At 44.8% G+C, this 20,594-nt stretch overlaps 1 protein-coding gene across 2 annotated transcripts in view; it reads left to right on the forward strand.

Annotated features, from left to right (window-relative positions):
* The window catches only part of LOC118373983 (girdin-like), a 63,992-nt gene extending 50,684 nt beyond the window's left edge, over positions 1-13,308 (forward strand). Inside the window, exons 16-28 of one of the 2 annotated variants that reach the window (XM_052513988.1) lie at positions 32-211; positions 338-678; positions 877-1,036; positions 1,126-1,461; positions 2,121-2,282; positions 2,418-2,695; positions 3,559-3,702; positions 6,981-7,167; positions 7,392-7,537; positions 8,743-8,847; positions 9,481-9,638; positions 9,829-10,158; positions 10,447-13,308. In XM_052513988.1, the coding sequence (XP_052369948.1) occupies positions 32-211; positions 338-678; positions 877-1,036; positions 1,126-1,461; positions 2,121-2,282; positions 2,418-2,695; positions 3,559-3,702; positions 6,981-7,167; positions 7,392-7,537; positions 8,743-8,847; positions 9,481-9,638; positions 9,829-10,158; positions 10,447-10,526 (2,607 nt within the window). In that variant the 3' untranslated portion in view covers positions 10,527-13,308. The remainder of the gene's footprint in view (positions 1-31; positions 212-337; positions 679-876; positions 1,037-1,125; positions 1,462-2,120; positions 2,283-2,417; positions 2,696-3,558; positions 3,703-6,980; positions 7,168-7,391; positions 7,538-8,742; positions 8,848-9,480; positions 9,639-9,828; positions 10,159-10,446) is intronic. The other variant, XM_052513991.1, reaches the window with a different exon arrangement.
* Positions 13,309-20,594: the final 7,286 nt, after the last annotated feature.

Raw genomic sequence — 20,594 nt, forward strand, 5'->3', positions numbered from 1 at the left:
TTCCACATCATTCCTCTCTGGTGTGTGTTAGGTGCTACAGGGGGAGCGCCTGGAGATGGAGGAGGAGCTATGTCGTCTGCGGAGCCAGGCTGAGCTGCAGCGGATGCAGGCCTCGGTCATCGCTACTCTGGAGGGGGAGCGAGCCACGCTGGAGAGAGAGAGAGAGACCCTCCGTAGCTCTGTGGACACCCTACGCACTGCCCAACGCAAGGTGCCACTGCTGCAGTACACACACTATGCACTGCAAAACACACACATTACTACCAACAGAAAGATCAGGACTAGATTACACAATGTCACTGAATACTGTAATCCTGAACGCTAACTTGTTTGACAGGGTGACCAATTGGAGCTGACGACCCAAGCTCTGAGGGCGGAGCTAGAGCGCCAGGGGAGGAGTCTGGAATCCTCACGGCGCAATGAGGAGGAGCTAGAGGCGGAGCTTCGCGAGGTAGCACTAGAGGTGGAGTCTCTGACCCGGGGGCGGGACCAGGCTCTGCTGGAGGCCTTGCGATTGGAGCAGGAGAAGGAGGCGTGCCAGGGTGAGCTGGACAGCCAACGAAAGGAGCAGAGGCAGAGGGAGAGGGAGGCGGCCAGGCTGAGGCAGCAGCTACAGAGTACAGCATCAGCCCTGGAACACAGCAACCAGAGGGCCTGCAGTCTGGAGACAGAGCACAGGTGATACACAAACACCTGAAGCTGCGTGCGTGCTCACACACACACACACACACACGCACGCACACGCACACGCACACACACACACACAATTAATTTAAAATAGAGGTAGCAGAACAGTCCCCTCCATGTACATACAGTGTGTTTCTGTACTATTACCATATTATGGGTCTGACCTAGTTGATCTCTCTGTCTCCGTAGGCATGTGTGTCAGGAGCTGTCTCAATCCAAGGAGCTCTGTGCTCAACTACAGGACCTGGAGCAGGAGCTCGGTACTCGGCTACAGGGTCTGGAGAAGGAGAGCCAGGAGCTTAAAGAGTTGAACACAGAAGCCCAGGATAAAATCAGATCTCTGACTCAGGTGTGTGTATGTGTGTGTGTGTGTGTGTGTGTATGTGTGTGTGTGCCTTGAGCCTAGAAACAAGTTTTCATCCTCTCCTTTTCCCACAGGAGCTAGCCAATGAGAAGGTGCAGTCTCAAAAACTGTCCAATGAGGCTGCACGGCTGAAGCAGGAGTTGGAGAGGGCAGAGGCGGAACTGAAGACAGTTTCCGCTGACCTTCTTCTTTCAGAGAAGCGGGAGAGAGATGCCGTCCCTGCTAATATCCCACCAGAAAGCCCTGCTAACACACAGCAGGCTACATCCTCAGACACACTCACATTAGAGCACCCAGAGGCTAAAGATGCCCAATCAAAGGAGGGCCACGACCTCCCTACGACCCCAAAAGCTGGAGTAGAGAAGACGGACTGGTCTCTGAGTGAACGACTGATAGACCTGGAGAGAGAGGTGTGTTCACCTTTCATTATTATTAGATTTTTTTTATATTTGCTGTGCCATATCATATGTCCTAGATAACAGAAGCTAGCTCCAGTGGACCGTACCCTGTCCCCCAGTGTACCTCTCTAGGAAGAATATTTGGCTTATACCCTCATCACATACTTGTAATCAACTCACCTCCCTCTCAGAATGCAGCGGTGGGTTAGGAGAGGGAGGTGTGTGTCTGTGTGTGTTCACCTCTCAGAATGCAGCAGTGGGTTAGGAGAGGGAGGTGTGTGTCTGTGTGTTCACCTCTCAGAATGCAGCAGTGGGTTAGGAGAGGGAGGTGTGTGTCTGTGTGTGTTCACCTCTCAGAATGCAGCAGTGGGTTAGGAGAGGGAGGTGTGTGTCTGTGTGTGTTCACCTCTCAGAATGCAGCGGTGGGTTAGGAGAGGGAGGTGTGTGTCTGTGTGTGTTCACCTCTCAGAATGCAGCGGTGGGTTAGGAGAGGGAGGTGTGTGTCTGTGTGTGTTCACCTCTCAGAATGCAGCGGTGGGTTAGGAGAGGGAGGTGTGTGTCTGTGTGTGTTCACCTGACAGATTCTAATCGGCTGAGATATGCTGTGACAACTAGTCATGTGATTGTCAACATTCTCTAGTCAAATCATCTCTTTCTCACCTCCCGCTCAGAATGCAGCGGTGGGCGCGGAGCGGGAGGTGTTGCTATGCCAGCTGTCTCAGTCCCAGTCAGCCAGTAGCCACCTGAGGGAGCAGATAGACACCCTGCACCATCACTCTATCAGCCTGCAGGAGACCTGCACCAAGCTGCAGACACTCAACACTCAGCTACAGGTATCATACAGCTACTATTGTTTTATATAGTTATTATACTGAAACGGTTACCTCTCGCCACTTCAGACTGTAGTACTGTCAACTGTCTCAGAGTCACAGTGTTTGGTTTCCAACACCCCCCCTCCCCTCTCCCAGGTGGACCAGGCGGCCCTGAGCTTCCAGCATGCAGCAGTGTTGGCGAGGTGCAGCGAGAGCGAGGTCAGGTGTGCTGCTCTGGAGGCGGAGTCTAAGGTGTGGGCCAGGGAGCATGAGGAGTCATTGGCCAGGACGGAGGGGCTGAGGAGGGACCAGGAGCGAATGACAATGTTGCAGCAGAGGCAGGAGGTGGAGCTAGAGGAGCTGCTGGATAGACACTCTGACCTGAGGAGCAACAACCGTAACCTGGAGACACAGTACAGGGAGCTGGAGGGAAGGTAGGGAGCCGGAGGGAAGGTAGGGAGCCGGAGGGAAGGTAGGGAGCCGGAGGGAAGGTAGGGAGCCGAGGGAAGGTAGGGAGCCGGAGGGAAGGTAGGGAGCCGGAGGGAAGGTAGGGAGCCGGAGGGAAGGTAGGGAGCGGGAGGGAAGGTAGGGAGCCGGAGGGAAGGTAGGGAGCCGAGGGAAGGTAGGGAGCCGGAGGGAAGGTAGGGAGCCGAGGGAAGGTAGGGAGCCGGAGGGAAGGTAGGGAGCCGGAGGGAAGGTAGGGAGCCGGAGGGAAGGTAGGGAGCCGGAGGGAAGGTAGGGAGCGGGAGGGAAGGTAGGGAGCCGGAGGGAAGGTAGGGAGCCGGAGGGAAGGTAGGGAGCCGGAGGGAAGGTAGGGAGCCGGAGGGAAGGTAGGGAGCCGGAGGGAAGGTAGGGAGCGGGAGGGAAGGTAGGGAGCCGGAGGGAAGGTAGGGAGCCGGAGGGGAGGTAGGGAGCCGGAGGGAAGGTAGGGAGCCGGAGGGAAGGTAGGGAGCCGGAGGGAGGGTAGGGAGCCGGAGGGAAGGTAGGGAGCCGGAGGGAAGGTAGGGAGCCGGAGGGAGGGTAGGGAGCCGGAGGGAAGGTAGGGAGCCGGAGGGAAGGTAGGGAGCTAGAAGGAAGTTAGTGAACACAAAGTAACACTATGTAAAGAAGTATACATAAGGCATTGTTAACTTTATGAAACCAGTCTGATTGTAATTTCATATACCATTGAATACAATGTAAACTGACTTGTGAGAAAAACCCTGATAAAATAACATTTATAAAATTAGTCATGACACCTTAATGAGTGTTTAAGTATAAGTCATAGCAATGTTTATAACTCCTTCATGTTCTCCAGGTATCAGGAGCTCCTGGGCCTCAAATCCCATCTGGAGGAGAAAGAAACAGAGATGAAGATGGAAAGAGAGAAGATGGAGGGAGAGGTGCAGAAGAAAGCGGAGAGAGAAAGAGAACTAGAGAGACTGAAAGAGGATTATGAGAGGTACAAAAAGAACACCCTCTCAGTCAAACAACTAACTGCTCCGTCATCACTTATTCTCTTCAACTTGTTTCATGTAATATAACTTATTGTTCTATTCAGTTCATTCCTGATCTATTCAGTTCATTCCTGATCTATTCAGTTCATTCCTGATCTATTCAGTTCATTCCTGATCTATTCAGTTCATTCCTGATCTATTCAGTTCATTCCTGATCTATTCAGTTCATCCCTGATCTATTCAGTTAATTCCTGATCTATTCAGTTCATCCCTGATCTATTCAGTTCACCCCTGATCTATTCAGTTCATCCCTGATCTATTCAGTTAATTCCTGATCTATTTAGTTAGTCCCTGATCTATTTAGTTAGTCCCTGATCTATTCATTTCATTCCTGATCTATTCAGTTTGTCCCTGATCTATTCAGTTTGTTCTTGTTCTATTCAGTCCATCCCTGATCTATTCAATTCATCCCTGATCTATTCAGTTCTTTCCTGATCTATTCAGTTCGTCCTTGTTCTATTCAGTTCATCCCTGATCTATTCAGTTAATTCCTGATCTATTCAGTTAATTCCTGATCTATTCAGTTTGTCCTTGTTCTATTCAGTTCATCCCATATCTATTCAGTTCATCCCTATCTATTCAGTTCATCCCTATCTATTCAGTTCATCCCGATCTATTCAGTTCATTCCTGATTTATTCAGTTCATTCCTGATCTATTCAGTTTGTCCTTGTTATATTCATTTAATTTCATCCCTGATCTATTCAGTTAATTCCTGACCTATTCAGTTAATTCCTGATCTATTTAGTTAGTCCCTGATCTATTCAGTTAATTCCTGATCTATTCATTTAATTCCTGGTCTATTCAGTTTGTCCTTGTTCTATTCAGTTCATCCCATATCTATTCAGTTCATCCCCGATCTATTCAGTTCATTCCTGATTTATTCAGTTCATTCCTGATCTATTCAGTTTGTCCTTGTTCTATTCATTTAATTTCATCCCTGATCTATTCAGTTAATTCCTGATCTATTCAGTTAATTCCTGATCTATTCATTTAATTCCTGATCTATTCAGTTTGTCCTTGTTCTATTCAGTTCATCCCATATCTATTCAGTTCATCCCCGATCTATTCAGTTCATTCCTGATTTATTCAGTTCATTCCTGATCTATTCAGTTTGTCCTTATTCTATTCATTTAATTTCATCCCTGATCTATTCAGTTAATTCCTGATCTATTTAGTTCATCCCTGATCTATTCAGTTAATTCCTGATCTATTTAGTTAGTCCCTGATCTATTTAGTTAATTTCTGATCTATTCAGTTAATTTCTGATGTATTCAGTTCATCCCTGATCTATTCTATTTGTTCTTATTCTATTCAGTTTGTCCCTGATCTATTCAGTTAATTCCTGATCTATTCAGTTTGTCCTTGTTCTATTAATTTCATCCCTGATCTATTCTATTTGTCCTTATTCTATTCAGTTTGTCCCTGTTCTATTCATGTCATCCCTGATCTATTCAGTTAATTCTTGATCTATTCAGTTCATCCCTGATCTATTCAGTTCACCCCTGATCTATTCAGTTAATTCCTGATCTATTCAGTTCATCCCATATCTATTCAGTTCATTCCTGATCTATTCAGTTAATTCCTGATCTATTTAGTTAGTCCCTGATCTATTCAGTTCATTCCTGATCTATTCAGTTTGTCCTTGTTCTATTCATTTAATTTCATCCCTGATCTATTCAGTTAATTCCTGATCTATTTAGTTAGTCCCTGATCTATTCAGTTAATTCCTGATCTATTCAGTTAATTTCTGATCTATTCAGTTCATCAATGATCTATTCAGTTCATCCCTGATCTATTCAGTTAATTCCTGATCTATTTAGTTAGTCCCTGATCTATTCAGTTAATTCCTGATCTATTCAGTTTGTCCTTGTTCTATTCAGTTCATCCCATATCTATTCAGTTCTTCCCCGATCTATTCAGTTCATTCCTGATTTATTCAGTTCATTCCTGATCTATTCAGTTTGTCCTTGTTCTATTAATTTAATTTTATCCCTGATCTATTCAGTTCATTCCTGATCTATTTAGTTCATCCCTGATCTATTCAGTTCATTCCTGATCTATTTAGTTTGGCCCATGATCTATTCAGTTCATTCCTGATCTATTCAGTTAATTTCTGATCTATTCAGTTCATCCCTGATCTATTCAGTTCATCCCTGATCTATTCAGTTAATTCCTGATCTATTCAGTTAGTTCTTGTACTATTCAGTTATTTCCTGATCTATTCAGTTTGTCCTTGTTCTATTCAGTTCATCCCGATCTATTGAGTTAATTCCTGATCTATTCAGTTCATCCATTATCTATTCAGTTAATTCCTGATCTATTCAGTTCGTCCCTGATCTATTTATTCAGTTAATTCCTGATCGATTCAGTTTGTCCTTGTTCTATTAATTTCATCCCTGATCTATTCTATTTGTCCTTATTCTATTCAGTTTGTCCCTGATCTATTCAGTTAATTCCTGATCTATTCAGTTTGTCCTTGTTCTATTAATTTAATCCCTGATGTATTCTATTTGTCCTTATTCTATTCAGTTTGTCCCTGTTCTATTCATGTCATCCCTGATCTATTCAGTTAATTCCTGATCTATTCAGTTAATTTCTGATCTATTCAGTTCATCCCTGATCTATTCAGTTAATTCCTGATCTATTCAGTTAGTTATTGTTCTATTCAGTTCATTCCTTATCTATTCAGTTATTTCCTGATCTATTCAGTTTGTCCTTGTTCTATTCAGTTCATCCCGATCTATTCAGTTAATTCCTGATCTATTCAGTTCATCCATTATCTATTCAGTTAATTCCTGATCTATTCAGTTCGTCCCTGATCTATTTATTCAGTTAATTCCTGATCTATTCAGTTCGTCCCTGATCTATTTACTCAGTTAATTCCTGATCGATTCAGTTTGTCCTTGTTCTATTAATTTCATCCCTGATGTATTCTATTTGTCCTTATTCTATTCAGTTTGTCCCTGTTCTATTCATGTCATCCCTGATCTATTCAGTTAATTCCTGATATATTCAGTTAATTTCTGATCTATTCAGTTCATCCCTGATCTATTCAGTTCATTCCTGATCTATTCAGTCCGACACCAAGCAGTGGGTTGTATAACTGACAAATAGCCTGAGTTGCTGTATCAATGTCTTATTTTGTCAAGTAATTCCTTGGTTTTCTGTCTCTGTCTGTCGGTCTGTCTGATCTTATCTGGTTGTGTTGTTCTGTTCTCCCAGGCTGCAGGGCGTGCAGAGGGAGTCAGCTCAGGTACAGAGTGAGCTGCTGGCTCAGGGCTCGATGCTGCGGGGTGAGCTGAGTGCTGCCCAGCTGGAGAGGACCAGGCTGGAGGGAGAGATCAACTCTCTGAGGGAGAACAACCAGAGACTGGAGCTCTGCACTGACCGCCTCACCAACCAGTACCAGGTCAGGAGGAAGGGAGTTTTTATTTTATTTCCCCTAAAACTAACCCTAACCCTAATTGTACCCTAAACCCTGAGCACAAAATAGCATTGTTGCTTTTAGGGACCGGCGAAATGTCCACATTGTCAAATTGTCCTTGTTTTACTATCCTTGTGATGACTTTTGGAACACAAAAGTACACACACCTTACCTTGTTTACTATAAATAATTCTGAAACCTGTGTGTAGCTGCTGACCCAGCTGAAGGGGAACATGGAGGAGGAGAACCGTCACCTGTTGGAGCAGAACCAGAGTCTGACCAATCACAACAGAGACCTGATGGAGCAGAGCCTGGAGCGCAAGGACCAGCACCACTCCCAGCAGAGAGAATACCAGTCAGTACACACACACACACACACACACACACACACACACACACACACACACACACACACACACACACACACACACACACACACACACACACACACACACACACACACACACACACACAGCAGAGAGAATACCAGTCAGTACACACACACACACTCACAGCAGAGAGAATACCAGTCAGTACACACACACACACTCACAGCAGAGAGAGTACCAGTTAGTGCACACACACACAGCAGAGAGAGTACCAGTCAGTACACACACACACACAGCAGAGAGAGTACCAGTCAGTACACACACACAGCAGAGAGAGTACCAGTCAGTGCACACACACACAGCAGAGAGAGTACCAGTCAGTGCACACACACACAGCAGAGAGAGTACCAGTCAGTACACACACACACACCAGAGAGAGTACCAGTCAGTACACACACACACACCAGAGAGAGTACCAGTCAGTACACACACACACACCAGAGAGAGTACCAGTCAGTACACACACACACACACACACACACACACACACACACACACACACACACACACACACACACACACACACACACACACACACACACACACACACACACACACACACACACACACACACACACACACACACACACACACACACACAGCAGAGAGAATACCAGTCAGTACACACACACACACACACACACACTCACAGCAGAGAGAATACCAGTCAGTACACACACACACACCAGAGAGAGTACCAGTCAGTACACACACACACACACACACACACACACACAGCAGAGAGAGTACCAGTCAGTACACACACACAGCAGAGAGAGTACCAGTCAGTGCACACACACACAGCAGAGAGAGTACCAGTCAGTGCACACACACACAGCAGAGAGAGTACCAGTCAGTACACACACACACACACCAGAGAGAGTACCAGTCAGTACACACACACACACCAGAGAGAGTACCAGTCAGTACACACACACACAAGAGAGAGTACCAGTCAGTACACACACACACACACACACACACACACACACACACACACACACACACACACACACACACACACACACACACACACACACACACACACACACACACACACACACACACAGCAGAGAGAGTACCAGTCAGTACACACACACAAATGTAAATATGATTCTATTTTCGCCTAACTTCTCATCTCTCTTCTTTCTCCTCTCCTCTCTCTCTCCAGGGAGAAGATGGGTGAACTGCGTAGAGAGAAACAGAAGCTGGTGGAGAAGATCATGGATCAGTACAGAGTCCTGGACCCCAGCATGCCTACACCCATCAAGGCCAAGTAAAGACACACACACACACACACACACACACACACACACACACACACACACACACACACACACACACACACACACACACACACACACACACACACACACACACACACACACAAAAAAGAATACCAGTCAGTACACACACACACACTCACAGCAGAGAGAATACCAGTCAGTACACACACACACACACACTCACAGCAGAGAGAATACCAGTCAGTACACACACACACACCAGAGAGAGTACCAGTCAGTACACACACACACACACACACACACACACACACACACACACACACACACACACACACACACACACACACACACACACACACACACACACACACACACACACACACACACAGGTTGTCCATTGAAGTCAATGATGTGCCGTTAAGATTGGGGCTGTGGTGGCTGATGCCCCGCTGTAAAGATGCTGTCATGGACAGGTGGACTTGTCGAGAGGTTCCAGCGTTTCTTCTGGACTCCTGCAATTCGTTTGGATGCAGACACAGATCAAGGCCAAATCCCTCTTTTTGTCGTCATCCCCTCTACCCACTCTCTCCATCTCCCTCACTTCTTATTGATCTTGATCTCCTTCACTATGTCTCCTTCCTTCCTTTCCTCCATCTCTGTAGGAAGTCCAACTGGATAGCAGACAGGATGAAGAAGCTGATTAAGCCTAAAGGAGGAGGAGGGAGAGAGGGACGTGCTCTGTTCTACGCTGCTGGCAGTATAGAGAACCTGGCTGACAGTGCAGACTACCCACCAGACACACAGACTGCTGCTGGTTCTGGTGAGACTATACAAGACAGACAGACAGAACAACAACTCGTGAGAGACCAGAGACACTATTATACACAAATCCCTACATGAGTCATTTGTACTGATACTACTACTCATACATCTCTTTCTCTCCCTCACTGTCCCCTCTATTCTATCTCCATTACATCATTCCCATCTGTTCTCTTTCTTCTCTCCTCCAGACCCCCGCAGTACCCCCGTCTCCCCCTCCCCCCTGCGACATGCCACCTCTCTGGGTGACTCTGACCAGGCGGGAGGGCTGTGTGGGCTGCCGCTGCGTTCAGGTTTGGGGGGCCGCCGAAAGCTGGGCTCCCATCGAAAGCTGGGCTCCCAGTCCTTCAGTCCCGGAGACCAGAAGACTTCACCCCTCCAGCGTCTCCAATCTGCAGACAGAGTGATTTGGGAAGGGCAGAGCAGCCCTACAGACACACCCAAAACCACACCCATGACCTCAGCCAACAACAGCCAGGAGAATGTGATGAAGGAGGGAGGAAGAGGTGAGGAGGATAAAGGTGAGATGGATGAAGAGGGAGGGAGTGGGGGGAAACAGGGGAGGGAGAGGTGAGAAGGGATAACAAGGGAGGGAGGTAGTGGATGGAAATGGGGAGAGAGGTAAGGAGGGATCAGAGGAAGGAGTGGGGGGGAGAGGCGAACATGCAGGTGTGGACTATAGGGGAGAGGTGGAGGGAGGACGGAGGGAGGGGTTAGACATGAGCTGGCACTGATGTCCCTGACCAACCCTGACAAATTGAAGTGAAGTGACTGGTTTTGACAGGACCTCTGTGTGTGTTTGGTTTTAGCCGTGAGTGGGGACAACATTGAAGGACATCTCAACTCAGACCCCTGCTGTCAGTCCAGTAAGGATAAACCGGCAAACTAAAAGAGAATTACTACCTTTCTGCTTCAACTGGAGTTAACATGATCCTTTGCACACATCCGACCTCTGCATACAGATCTGATCGAAATCCAGATAGGGACTCAAATTAAAAGTGTCAAATTCAAATGTTTTGTCTGATTTTTGTAAAAGGTGCCAGAAAATACAGTATTTTCCGATTCCATAGACTGTAAACAAAATGTTTTTCTACCAGCTAGTACTGTATTTGTATATATCATTGAAGAGATGCCACTGTTCTTCTGGGGTGATAAGCAGCAGTTTCTTCTCTGTGGCCAACAGGTGTCAGTGTAGAGCTAGTTAGACACCAATACAGATCAGATGCGGGAGAATCTTTGAAATGAGAAACATGGCCTGTAGGTCCATCACGACTGTAGGGCCTCTCTGGTTCCCTGCATCCCACACCAAGGAAGCAACACCTCAGCATTTCAGCTGGGGAGGGTGGGGGGCGGAGGGATTAAGGGGAGAGAAGACTGACACTAAAGGATAAAAGCAGAGAGAGAGGCTCTCCACCGAAGTCCCGGTGAATTACGATTCAGAAAAAGACAAATGGAAGGCTAATACAATTCATGAATTATGTAGTTGTCATGGCAACATTAATCAAAATGAGGCCCCAGCCTCTGAACATTTTGTTTATGAAATTGAGATGCATCCAGCGTGAGTGAGTGTGAGTGTGGAGGATGATATTGGGCCTGCCACTCAGTCAGACATCTCCATCTAACACCTGCAGACAGACAGCAACCACAAGGTGAAAAAAGCAGTGACATAACAACCCAGAACAAAGACAATGAAACTCCTTCTCATTCCTTACATTCAATAAAACTAAATGCATTGTACATCTGTGCCAGTAGTCATGAACATGTACGTTTGAAGAGTAGGGGTGTAAAAAAGAGACATTTCTGATTCCTTTCAGCCAATAGACTAGAATAAAAGTCAAATGACATGTACGGTACACAGCCCAGTGGTCATCTTAACTTGTCAGTATGTGTCTGTAGTGGTGGTTCAACACAATGCCTTCAGAAAGTATTCACACCCCTTGACTTTTTCCACATTTTGTTGTGTTACAGCGTGAATTTTAGATCACTGGCCTATAAAAAAATACCCCATAATGTCAGTGGAAATACAAGGGCAAAAAATTAATTAGGCAGCCAGCAATTGTGCAAGTTCTTCCACTTAAAAAGATGAGAGAGGCCTGTAATTTTCATCGTAGGTACACTTCAACTATGACAGACAAAATGAGAAAAACAAATCCAGAAAATCACATTGTAGGATTTTTAATGAATGTATTTGCAAATTATGTTGGAAATTAAGTATTTGGTCACCTACAAACAAGCAAGATTTCTGGCTCTCACAGACCTGTAACTTCTTCGTTAAGAGGCTCCTCTGTCCTCCACTCGTTACCTGTATTAATGGCACCTGTTTGAACTTGTTATCAGTATAAAAGACACCTGTCCACAACCTCAAACAGTCACACTCCAAACTCCACTATGGCCAAGACCAAAGAGCTGTCAAAGGACACCAGAAACAAAATTGTAGACCTGCACCAGGCTGGGAAGACTGAATCTGAAATAGGTAAGCAGCTTGGTTTGAAGAAATCAACTGTGGGAGCAATTATTATGAAATGGAAGACATACAAGACCACTGATAATCTCCCTCGATCTGGGGCTCCACGCAAGATCTCATCCCGTGGGGTCAAAATGATCACAAGAACGGTGAGCAAAAATCCCAGAACCACACGGGGGGACCTAGTGAATGACCTGCAGAGAGCTGGGACCAAAGTAACAAAGCCTACCATCAGTAACACTACGCCGCCAGGGACTCAAATCCTGCAGTGCCAGACATGTCCCGCTGCTTAAGCCAGTACATGTCCAGGCCCGTCTGAAGTTTGCTAGAGAGCATTTGGATGATCCAGAAGAAGATTGGGAGAATGTCATATGGTCAGATGAAACCAAAATATAACTTTTTGGTAAAAACTCAACTCGTCGTGTTTGCAGGACAAAGAATGCTGAGTTGCATCCAAAGAACAACATACCTACTGTGAAGCATGGGGGTGGAAACATCATGCTTTGGGGCTGTTTTTCTGCAAAGGGACCAGGACGACTGATCCGTGTAAAGGAAAGAATGAATAGGGCCATGTATTGTGAGATTTTGAGTGAAAGCCTCCTTCCATCAGCAAGGGCATTGAAGATGAAACGCGGCTGGGTCTGTCAGCATGACAATGATCCCAAACACACCGCCCGGGCAATGAAGGAGTGGCTTCGTAAGAAGCATTTCAAGGTCCTTTAATGTCCTAGCCAGTCTCCAGATCTCAACCCCATTGAAAATCTTTGGAGGGAGTTGATCCGTGTTGCCCAGCAACAGCCCCAAAACATCACTGCTCTAGAGGAGATCTGCATGGAGGAATGGGCCAAAATACCAGCAACAATGTGTGAAAACCTTGTGAAGACTTACAGAAAACGTTTGACCTCTGTCATTGCCAACAAAGGGTATATAACAAAGTATTGAGATAAACTTTTGTTATTGACAAAATACTTATTTTCCACCATAATTTGCAAATAAATTCATAAAAAAGTCCTACAATGCGATTTTCTGGATTTTTTCTTCTCATTTTGTCTGTCATAGTTGAAGTGTACCTATGATGAAAATTACAGGCCTCTCTCATCTTTTTAAGTGGAAGAACTTGCACAATTGGTGGCTGACTAAATAATTTTTTGCCCCACTGTATGTTTGTCATTTTTTAAACAAATTCATTAAAAATAAAAAGCTGAAATGTCTTAAGTATTCAACCTCATTTTTTTTTTTTTACCTTTATTTAACCAGGCAAGTCAGTTAAGAACATATTCTTATTTTCAATGACGGCCTGGGAACAGTGTTCAGGGGCAGAACGACAGATTTGTACCTTGTCAGCTCGGGGGTTTGAACTCACAACCTTCCGGTTACTAGTCCAACGCTCTAACCACTAGGCTACGCTGCAGCCCCACACACACAAGCCTTGTTATGGCAAGCCTAAATAAATTCAGGAGTAAACATTTGCTGAACAAGTCACATAATAAGTTGCATCGACTCACTGTGTGCGATAATAGTTTCTCTACACGACACACAATTATCTGTAAGGTCCCTCAGTTGAGCAATGCATTTCATTACAGATTCAACCACAAAGATCAGGGAGGTTATCCAATGTCTCAAAAAGAAGGACAAATATTGAACATTTCTTTGAGCATAGTGAAGTTCTTAATTACACGTTGGATGGTGTGTCAATACACCCAGTCACTACAACAACACAGGCATTCTTCCTAACTCAGTTGCTGTAGAGGAAGGAAACCGCTCAGGGATTTCACCATGAGGCCAATGGTGACTTTAAAACAGTTAGAGTTTAATGGCTGTGATAGGAGAAAACTGATGATGGATCAACAGCATTGTAGTTACTCAACAATACTAACATAATCGACAGGGTGATAAGAAGGAAGCCTGTACAGAATAAAAATATTCAACATGCATCCTGTTTGCAATAAGGCACTAAAGTAAAACTCCCAAAAGTTTGGCTAAAATATTAACTTTAAGTACTGAATACAAAGTGTTATGTTTGGGACAAATCCAACACAACACATCACTGAGTACTACTCTTAATATTTTCAAGCACGGTGGTGGCTGCATCATGTTATGGGTATGCTTGTCATTGGCAAGGACTAGGGAACTTTTCAGAATAAAAATAAATGGAATAGAGTTAAGCACAGGCAAAATCCTAGAGGACAATCTGGTTCAGTCTGGTTTCCAACAGACACTGGGAGACAAATTCACCGTTCAGCAGGACAATAACCAAATAGACACTAGTTTGCTTACCAAGACAACACTGAATGCCTAGTTACAGTTTGGACTTAAAATCGGCCTAAAAATGTCTGTCTAGAAATGACCAGCAACCAACTTGAAGATTTAAAATAATAATAATGTAAAAGTATTGTACAATCCAGGTGTAATCTTACCCAGAAAGACTCACAGGTGTAATCACTGCCAATGGTGAGTCTAACATTTACTGACTCAGTGGTGTGAATACTTATGTAAATGAGATATTTCTTAATTAAATGTTCAATAAATGTACAAAAACATGTTTTCACTTTCTCATTATGGGGTATTGTGTGTAGATGGGTGAGAGAAAAAAAACCAATACATTTTGAATTCCGGCTGTAACAACAAAATATGGAATAAATCAAGGGGTATGAATACTTTCTGAAGGCACTGTAATTGACAAGTGGAGTGGTGTAATGCCATCTGTGTTTTTCTGTCAGTGAAGAACTCTCTCTGTCTTGAGTATGTCTATTTAACTATTTCAGCCCTGGACATCAAATGTGAATGTGGGTGGCCTTCTCTAAAGTGCCACTAATGGCCAGCTTTTTCTTTTACTGCCTGCCTGAAATCACACTGACCTAGCAAAAACTGAGAGACAGTAACACTGACTTGGACCCAGCAAACACCAGGGTCCGGTTTCCAGGACACAGACTAGGCCTATTCCCAGACTAAAAAGCACGATGAATTGAGACTTTGGAAATATTACATTCCTTGTTTTTGATGTATTATTTACTCATAGATGGTACTGTAGTTACCGGCCCTTGGTGATATCAGATATTCAAGGTATATCTTTATTTTTGTTGCTGTATTATTTCCAAAGATGGAGGTGCTAGCTACCTGTAGGACTAGAGCAGGTACAATGAGAGACCTAGAAAGCTGAACTCTGATCAAGAGAGAGGAATAAGGTTTCGTCTAATTAATTAAAGTCCAGCCCCGGGCTGTGGAGACACTCTGAGATCGACGAGGATTTGCTGAGAGGAGAAAAGCATAAACACAACAACAGACAGCAGGAGAGAGAGAATAAGTGTTTGTATTAACTCAGAGTCTGACCCTGCAACCTTGAGTCATCACAAAACTGTCAAAATCTCAGAGCTTTCAGGGCCTTTTAGTCAATGAGGCTACCCCTAAAGTAACTCTATCCACACACTTTCTTCTTTACCACTCCTCTCTCTATCGCTCTCCTTCCTTCAGTCTGTCCCTCCCTCCCTCCCTCCCTTTCCTATGTCTCTCTCTCCCCCTCCCTCCCGCCCTCTCTCTCCCCCTCTCTCCCTCCCTTTCCTATGTCTCTCTCTCCCCCTCTCTCCCTCCCTTTCCTATGTCTCTCTCTCCCCCTCCCTCCCACCCTCTCTCTCCCCCTCTCTCCTAGTGTATTAAAGGGTTTGTCCCTCTCCGTAAAAGCTGATTTATTCTCTTGTGGTATCGATCGGTCGCTGCATTAAAGATTATAATTCATTACCTCGGCCCTTTTAATACATTAAACACTCAAAATAAAAATAAAATAATCCTGACCTCCCTAGAGTGCAAGTAAACGCTCTGGGAGAGGAGACGTCCGCCCCGTCCACCGTCCCCGGCCTTCAGCACGTCTGGAGTGTGTGTGTGTATGAATGAGAGACACACACTTCGATCACACACACACACCCAGACCACAGTCTATATTGAATAGTGTCTCAGTCAAACTTTCCACAGGTCAGCGCACATACAGATCTCCCAGCAAACACACGCACACTTAAACACATGAATATCACACATTCTCAAGTAGACATTAATGTAGCGGTTCGTGGGAATGGTTGGGAACTAGAGGAACACAAGTAGGTCTAAAAGAACCGTGTTGAGGACTCCAGGTTACCCAAGGACAACGTTCCTAATGGGGTTGTACATGTGGTGTTAACGTGTTAATTGTGCTGTTTGTTTTATTGTGAATGTGTGTGTGTTTTGGGACAGAGGGAAGTGGTTGAACACCACTACATTACTCAGTTTATTACCTGTCTCCCTCTTGAACACCCCGCATTTCTCTCTCTCTCCCCTTCTGTCTCAGGATTCTTCTCCCATGGGCTCTGCTCAAACTTCTCCCCTTCTCTCTCACTCCCTCCCGCTCTCCTCTCCTCCACTCCCTCGCTCTGACAGGCTTTCAGGCGGTAAATCAGAAACATTTATCCAGCAGCAGCGCCCAAGTGTCCTGGATTCTGCTAAAGAGCCATTTTCATTTCACTAGCAGTTTACCACCCTGCTCCCCCATCCATAAACATCCCCCCACCCCTCCTCCTCCTCTCCATCCCTCCATTAGATCCTCCTCCATACACATCACCCAACCCTCCTACCGGATCCTCTATCCCTGCATATACTCTCCATCCTTCTCTCTCTCTTTGTCTCCCTCCCACTTGGTGATGGCCTGACTGAAAGAAAAAACAACTCTCCACCCAGAAGAGAAACAGCTTAAACCTTGAGAAACAGTATACTAATAAAACAGACTGTAAATAGATTGTAAACTGCACAGGGATGAAGAGGGCCTAGCAGCGCCTTGTCCCCCTCAGGAGGCTGAAAAGATTTGGCATGAGCCCTCAGCTCCTCAAAATGTTTTACAGCTGCACTATCGAGAACATTTTGACTGGCTGCATCACAGCTTAGAATGGCAAATGCACCACCCTCAACCACAAAGCACTACAGGGGGTGGTGTGTACAACCCAGTACATCACTGGGGCCAAGCTCCCTACCATCCAGGACCTCTATAACAGGCAGTGTCAGAGGAAGGACCCAACAATTGGCAAAAGACTCCAGACACCCACGTCATAGAATGTTCACTCTGCTACCCTCCAGCAAACAGCACCGGAGCCTCGGCTCTTGGACCAACAGGCTCCGAGACAGCTTCTATCCCCAAGCCATAAGACTGCTAAATAGTTCATTCAATGGTTACCTGCACGATCTGCACGGACTCTATCTTTTTAACATTTCTTATTGAACCTTTATTTAACTAGGCAAGCCAGTTAAGAACAAATTCTTATTCACAATTACCGCCTACCCCGACCAAACCTGGACAATGCTGGGCCAATTGTGCGCCGCCCTATGGGACTCCTAATCACGGCCGGTTGTGTTTCAGCCTGGATACATCTTGCACTCCATCCAAACTCACTATATATCAAGACTATATATACACACACTCACTACACCGACACACGTCAGTTCAAATGTACATTTGGTTGAGTTGCCAACTAACGTGACTTCAACGTGAAAACAAAAAATGTCACAATGTTATATGATTTAGGTAAAACGTTTTGTGAAAAAAAATGCTTAATTCTCTTACGTTGCTAACTTTTTTCAAACCCCCACACACACAGGGCACAGTCTATATTGAATAGTGGCCCTGAGTCAATACTTTGTAGAAGCACCTTTGGCGGCGATTACAGCTTTGAGTCGTCTTGGGTATGTCTGTATCAGCTTTGAGTCGTCTTGGGTATGTCTGTATCAGCGTTGAGTCGTCTTGGGTATGTCTGTATCAGCGTTGAGTCGTCTTGGGTATGTCTGTATCAGCTTTGAGTCGTCTTGGGTATGTCTGTATCAGCGTTGAGTCGTCTTGGGTATGTCTGTATCAGCGTTGAGTCGTCTTGGGTATGTCTGTATCAGCTTTGAGTCATCTTGAGTTTGTCTGTATCAGCTTTGAGTCATCTTGGGTATGTCTGTATCAGCGTTGAGTCGTCTTGGGTATGTCTGTATCAGCTTTGAGTCATCTTGAGTTTGTCTGTATCAGCTTTGAGTCATCTTGGGTATGTCTGTATCAGCTTTGAGTCATCTTGGGTATGTCTGTATCAGCGTTGAGTCGTCTTGGGTATGTCTGTATCAGCGTTGAGTCGTCTTGGGTATGTCTGTATCAGCTTTGAGTCGTCTTGGGTATGTCTGTATCAGCGTTGAGTCATCTTGGGTATGTCTGTATCAGCGTTGAGTCGTCTTGGGTATGTCTGTATCAGCTTTGAGTCATCTTGAGTTTGTCTGTATCAGCTTTGAGTCATCTTGGGTATGTCTGTATCAGCGTTGAGTCGTCTTGGGTATGTCTGTATCAGCTTTGAGTCATCTTGAGTTTGTCTGTATCAGCTTTGAGTCATCTTGGGTATGTCTGTATCAGCTTTGAGTCATCTTGGGTATGTCTGTATCAGCGTTGAGTCGTCTTGGGTATGTCTGTATCAGTGTTGAGTCGTCTTGGGTATGTCTGTATCAGCTTTGAGTAGTCTTGGGTATGTCTGTATCAGCGTTGAGTCGTCTTGTGTATGTCTGTATCAGCTTTGAGTCATCTTGGGTATGTCTGTATCAGCGTTGAGTCGTCTTGGGTATGTCTGTATCAGCGTTGAGTCATCTTGGGTATGTCTATCAGCTTTGAGTCATCTTGGGTATGTCTGTATCAGCGTTGAGTCATCTTGGGTATGTGTGTATCAGCTTTGAGTCATCTTGGGTATGTCTGTATCAGCTTTGAGTCGTCTTGGGTATGTCTGTATCAGCTTTGAGTCATCTTGGGTATGTCTGTATCAGCTTTGCAAATCTGTATTTGGGGATTCGCTCAAAAGCTCTGTTAAGTAACACAGGAAGTGGCAGTGAACATCAATCTTTAAGTCTTTCCACACATTTTCAAATGGCTTTGGCTGGGCCACTCAATGACTTTCACAGTCTTGTTCTGAAGCCCTTCCACCTTTGATTTGGCTGTATGCTTGGAGTCATTGTCCTGTTGGAACGTTTGCACTCTGAAGCAGACTCTCATCAAGGATTTGCCTGTATTTGGCTCCATTCACTGTTCCCTCATCCTTACCAGTCTCCCAGTCCCTACCGCTGAAAAGTATCCATATTTTTTCAATTTCCCAATGATGGAGACCACTGTGCTCTTGGAAACGTTCAACACTCTAGAATACCATATACTGACTGATAAAGCGAAAACTGCTTTTTAGAAATGTTTGCAAATTTATTAAAAATGTCAAACAGAAGTACCTTATTTACATAAGTATTCAGACCCTTACCTATGAGAATCGAAATTGAGCTCAGATGCATCCTGTTTCCATTGATCATCCTTGATGTTTCCAGAGATGTTTGATTGGAGCACCTGTGGTAAATTAAGTTAATTGGACATGATTTGGAAAGGCCCACACCTGTCTATATAAGGTCCCACAGTTGACAGTACATGTCAGAGCAAAAACCAAGCCATGAGGTCGAAGGAATTGTCCTTAGATCGCCGAAACAGGATTGTGTCGAGGCACAGATCTGGAGATGGGTAATACAATACATTTCTGTAGCATTGAATGTTTTTCAGCAGCAGGGACTGGGAGACTAGTCTGGATTGAGGGAAAGATGAACAGAGCAAAGGACAGAGAGATCCTTGATGAAAACCTACTCCAGAGTGCTCAGGACCTCAGACTGGGGCGAAGGTTCATCTTCCAACAGGACAAAGCCCACAGCCAAGACAACTCAGGAGTGGCTTCGGGACAAGTCTCTGAATGTCCTTGAGTGGCCCAGCCAGTGCCCAGACTTGAACCCTATCGAACATCTCTGGAGAGACCTGAAAATAGCTGTGCAGCGACGCTCCCCATCCAACCTGACAGAGCCTGAGAGGAACAGCAGAGAAGAATGGGAGAAACTCCCCAAATACAGATGTGACAAGCTTGTAGCGACATACCCAAAAAGACTTGAGGTACTGAGTAAAGGGTCTGAATACTTGTGTAAATGTTAAAATAACTTTTTTATTTAAAAAAAAATAATAATTTGCAAACACTTCTTAAACGGGTTGCTTTGTCATTATGGGGTATTGTGTGTAGATGAGAAAAAAATACAATTGAATACATTTTTGAATAAGGCTGTAATGTAACAAAACATTAAAAAGTAAAGGGGTCTGAATACTTTCCGAATGCACTGTATAGACAGGTTTCTTTTGAAATCCTGTCGGAACAAACAATTTGGACACAGGTGGACTCCAATCAAGTTGCAGTGACATCAAGGATGAGCAAAGGAAATTGGATGCACCTGAGCTCAATTTGGAGTGTCATAGTACAGGGGTGTGAATATTTATGTAAATGAGAACTGTATTTAATTTTCAATAAACTAGCAAAAATGTCTAAACATGTTTTCACTTAGTCTTTATGGGGTATTGTCTGTAGATGGGTGAGAGAAAACCGATTTTAAATCTATTTTCAGACTAACACAACAAAATGGGGAATAAGTCAAGGTGTATGAATACTTTCTGAA

Source organism: Oncorhynchus keta, chromosome 4 (assembly GCF_023373465.1).
Source record: "Oncorhynchus keta strain PuntledgeMale-10-30-2019 chromosome 4, Oket_V2, whole genome shotgun sequence".
In the NCBI taxonomy this organism is placed as follows: Eukaryota; Metazoa; Chordata; class Actinopteri; order Salmoniformes; family Salmonidae; genus Oncorhynchus; species Oncorhynchus keta.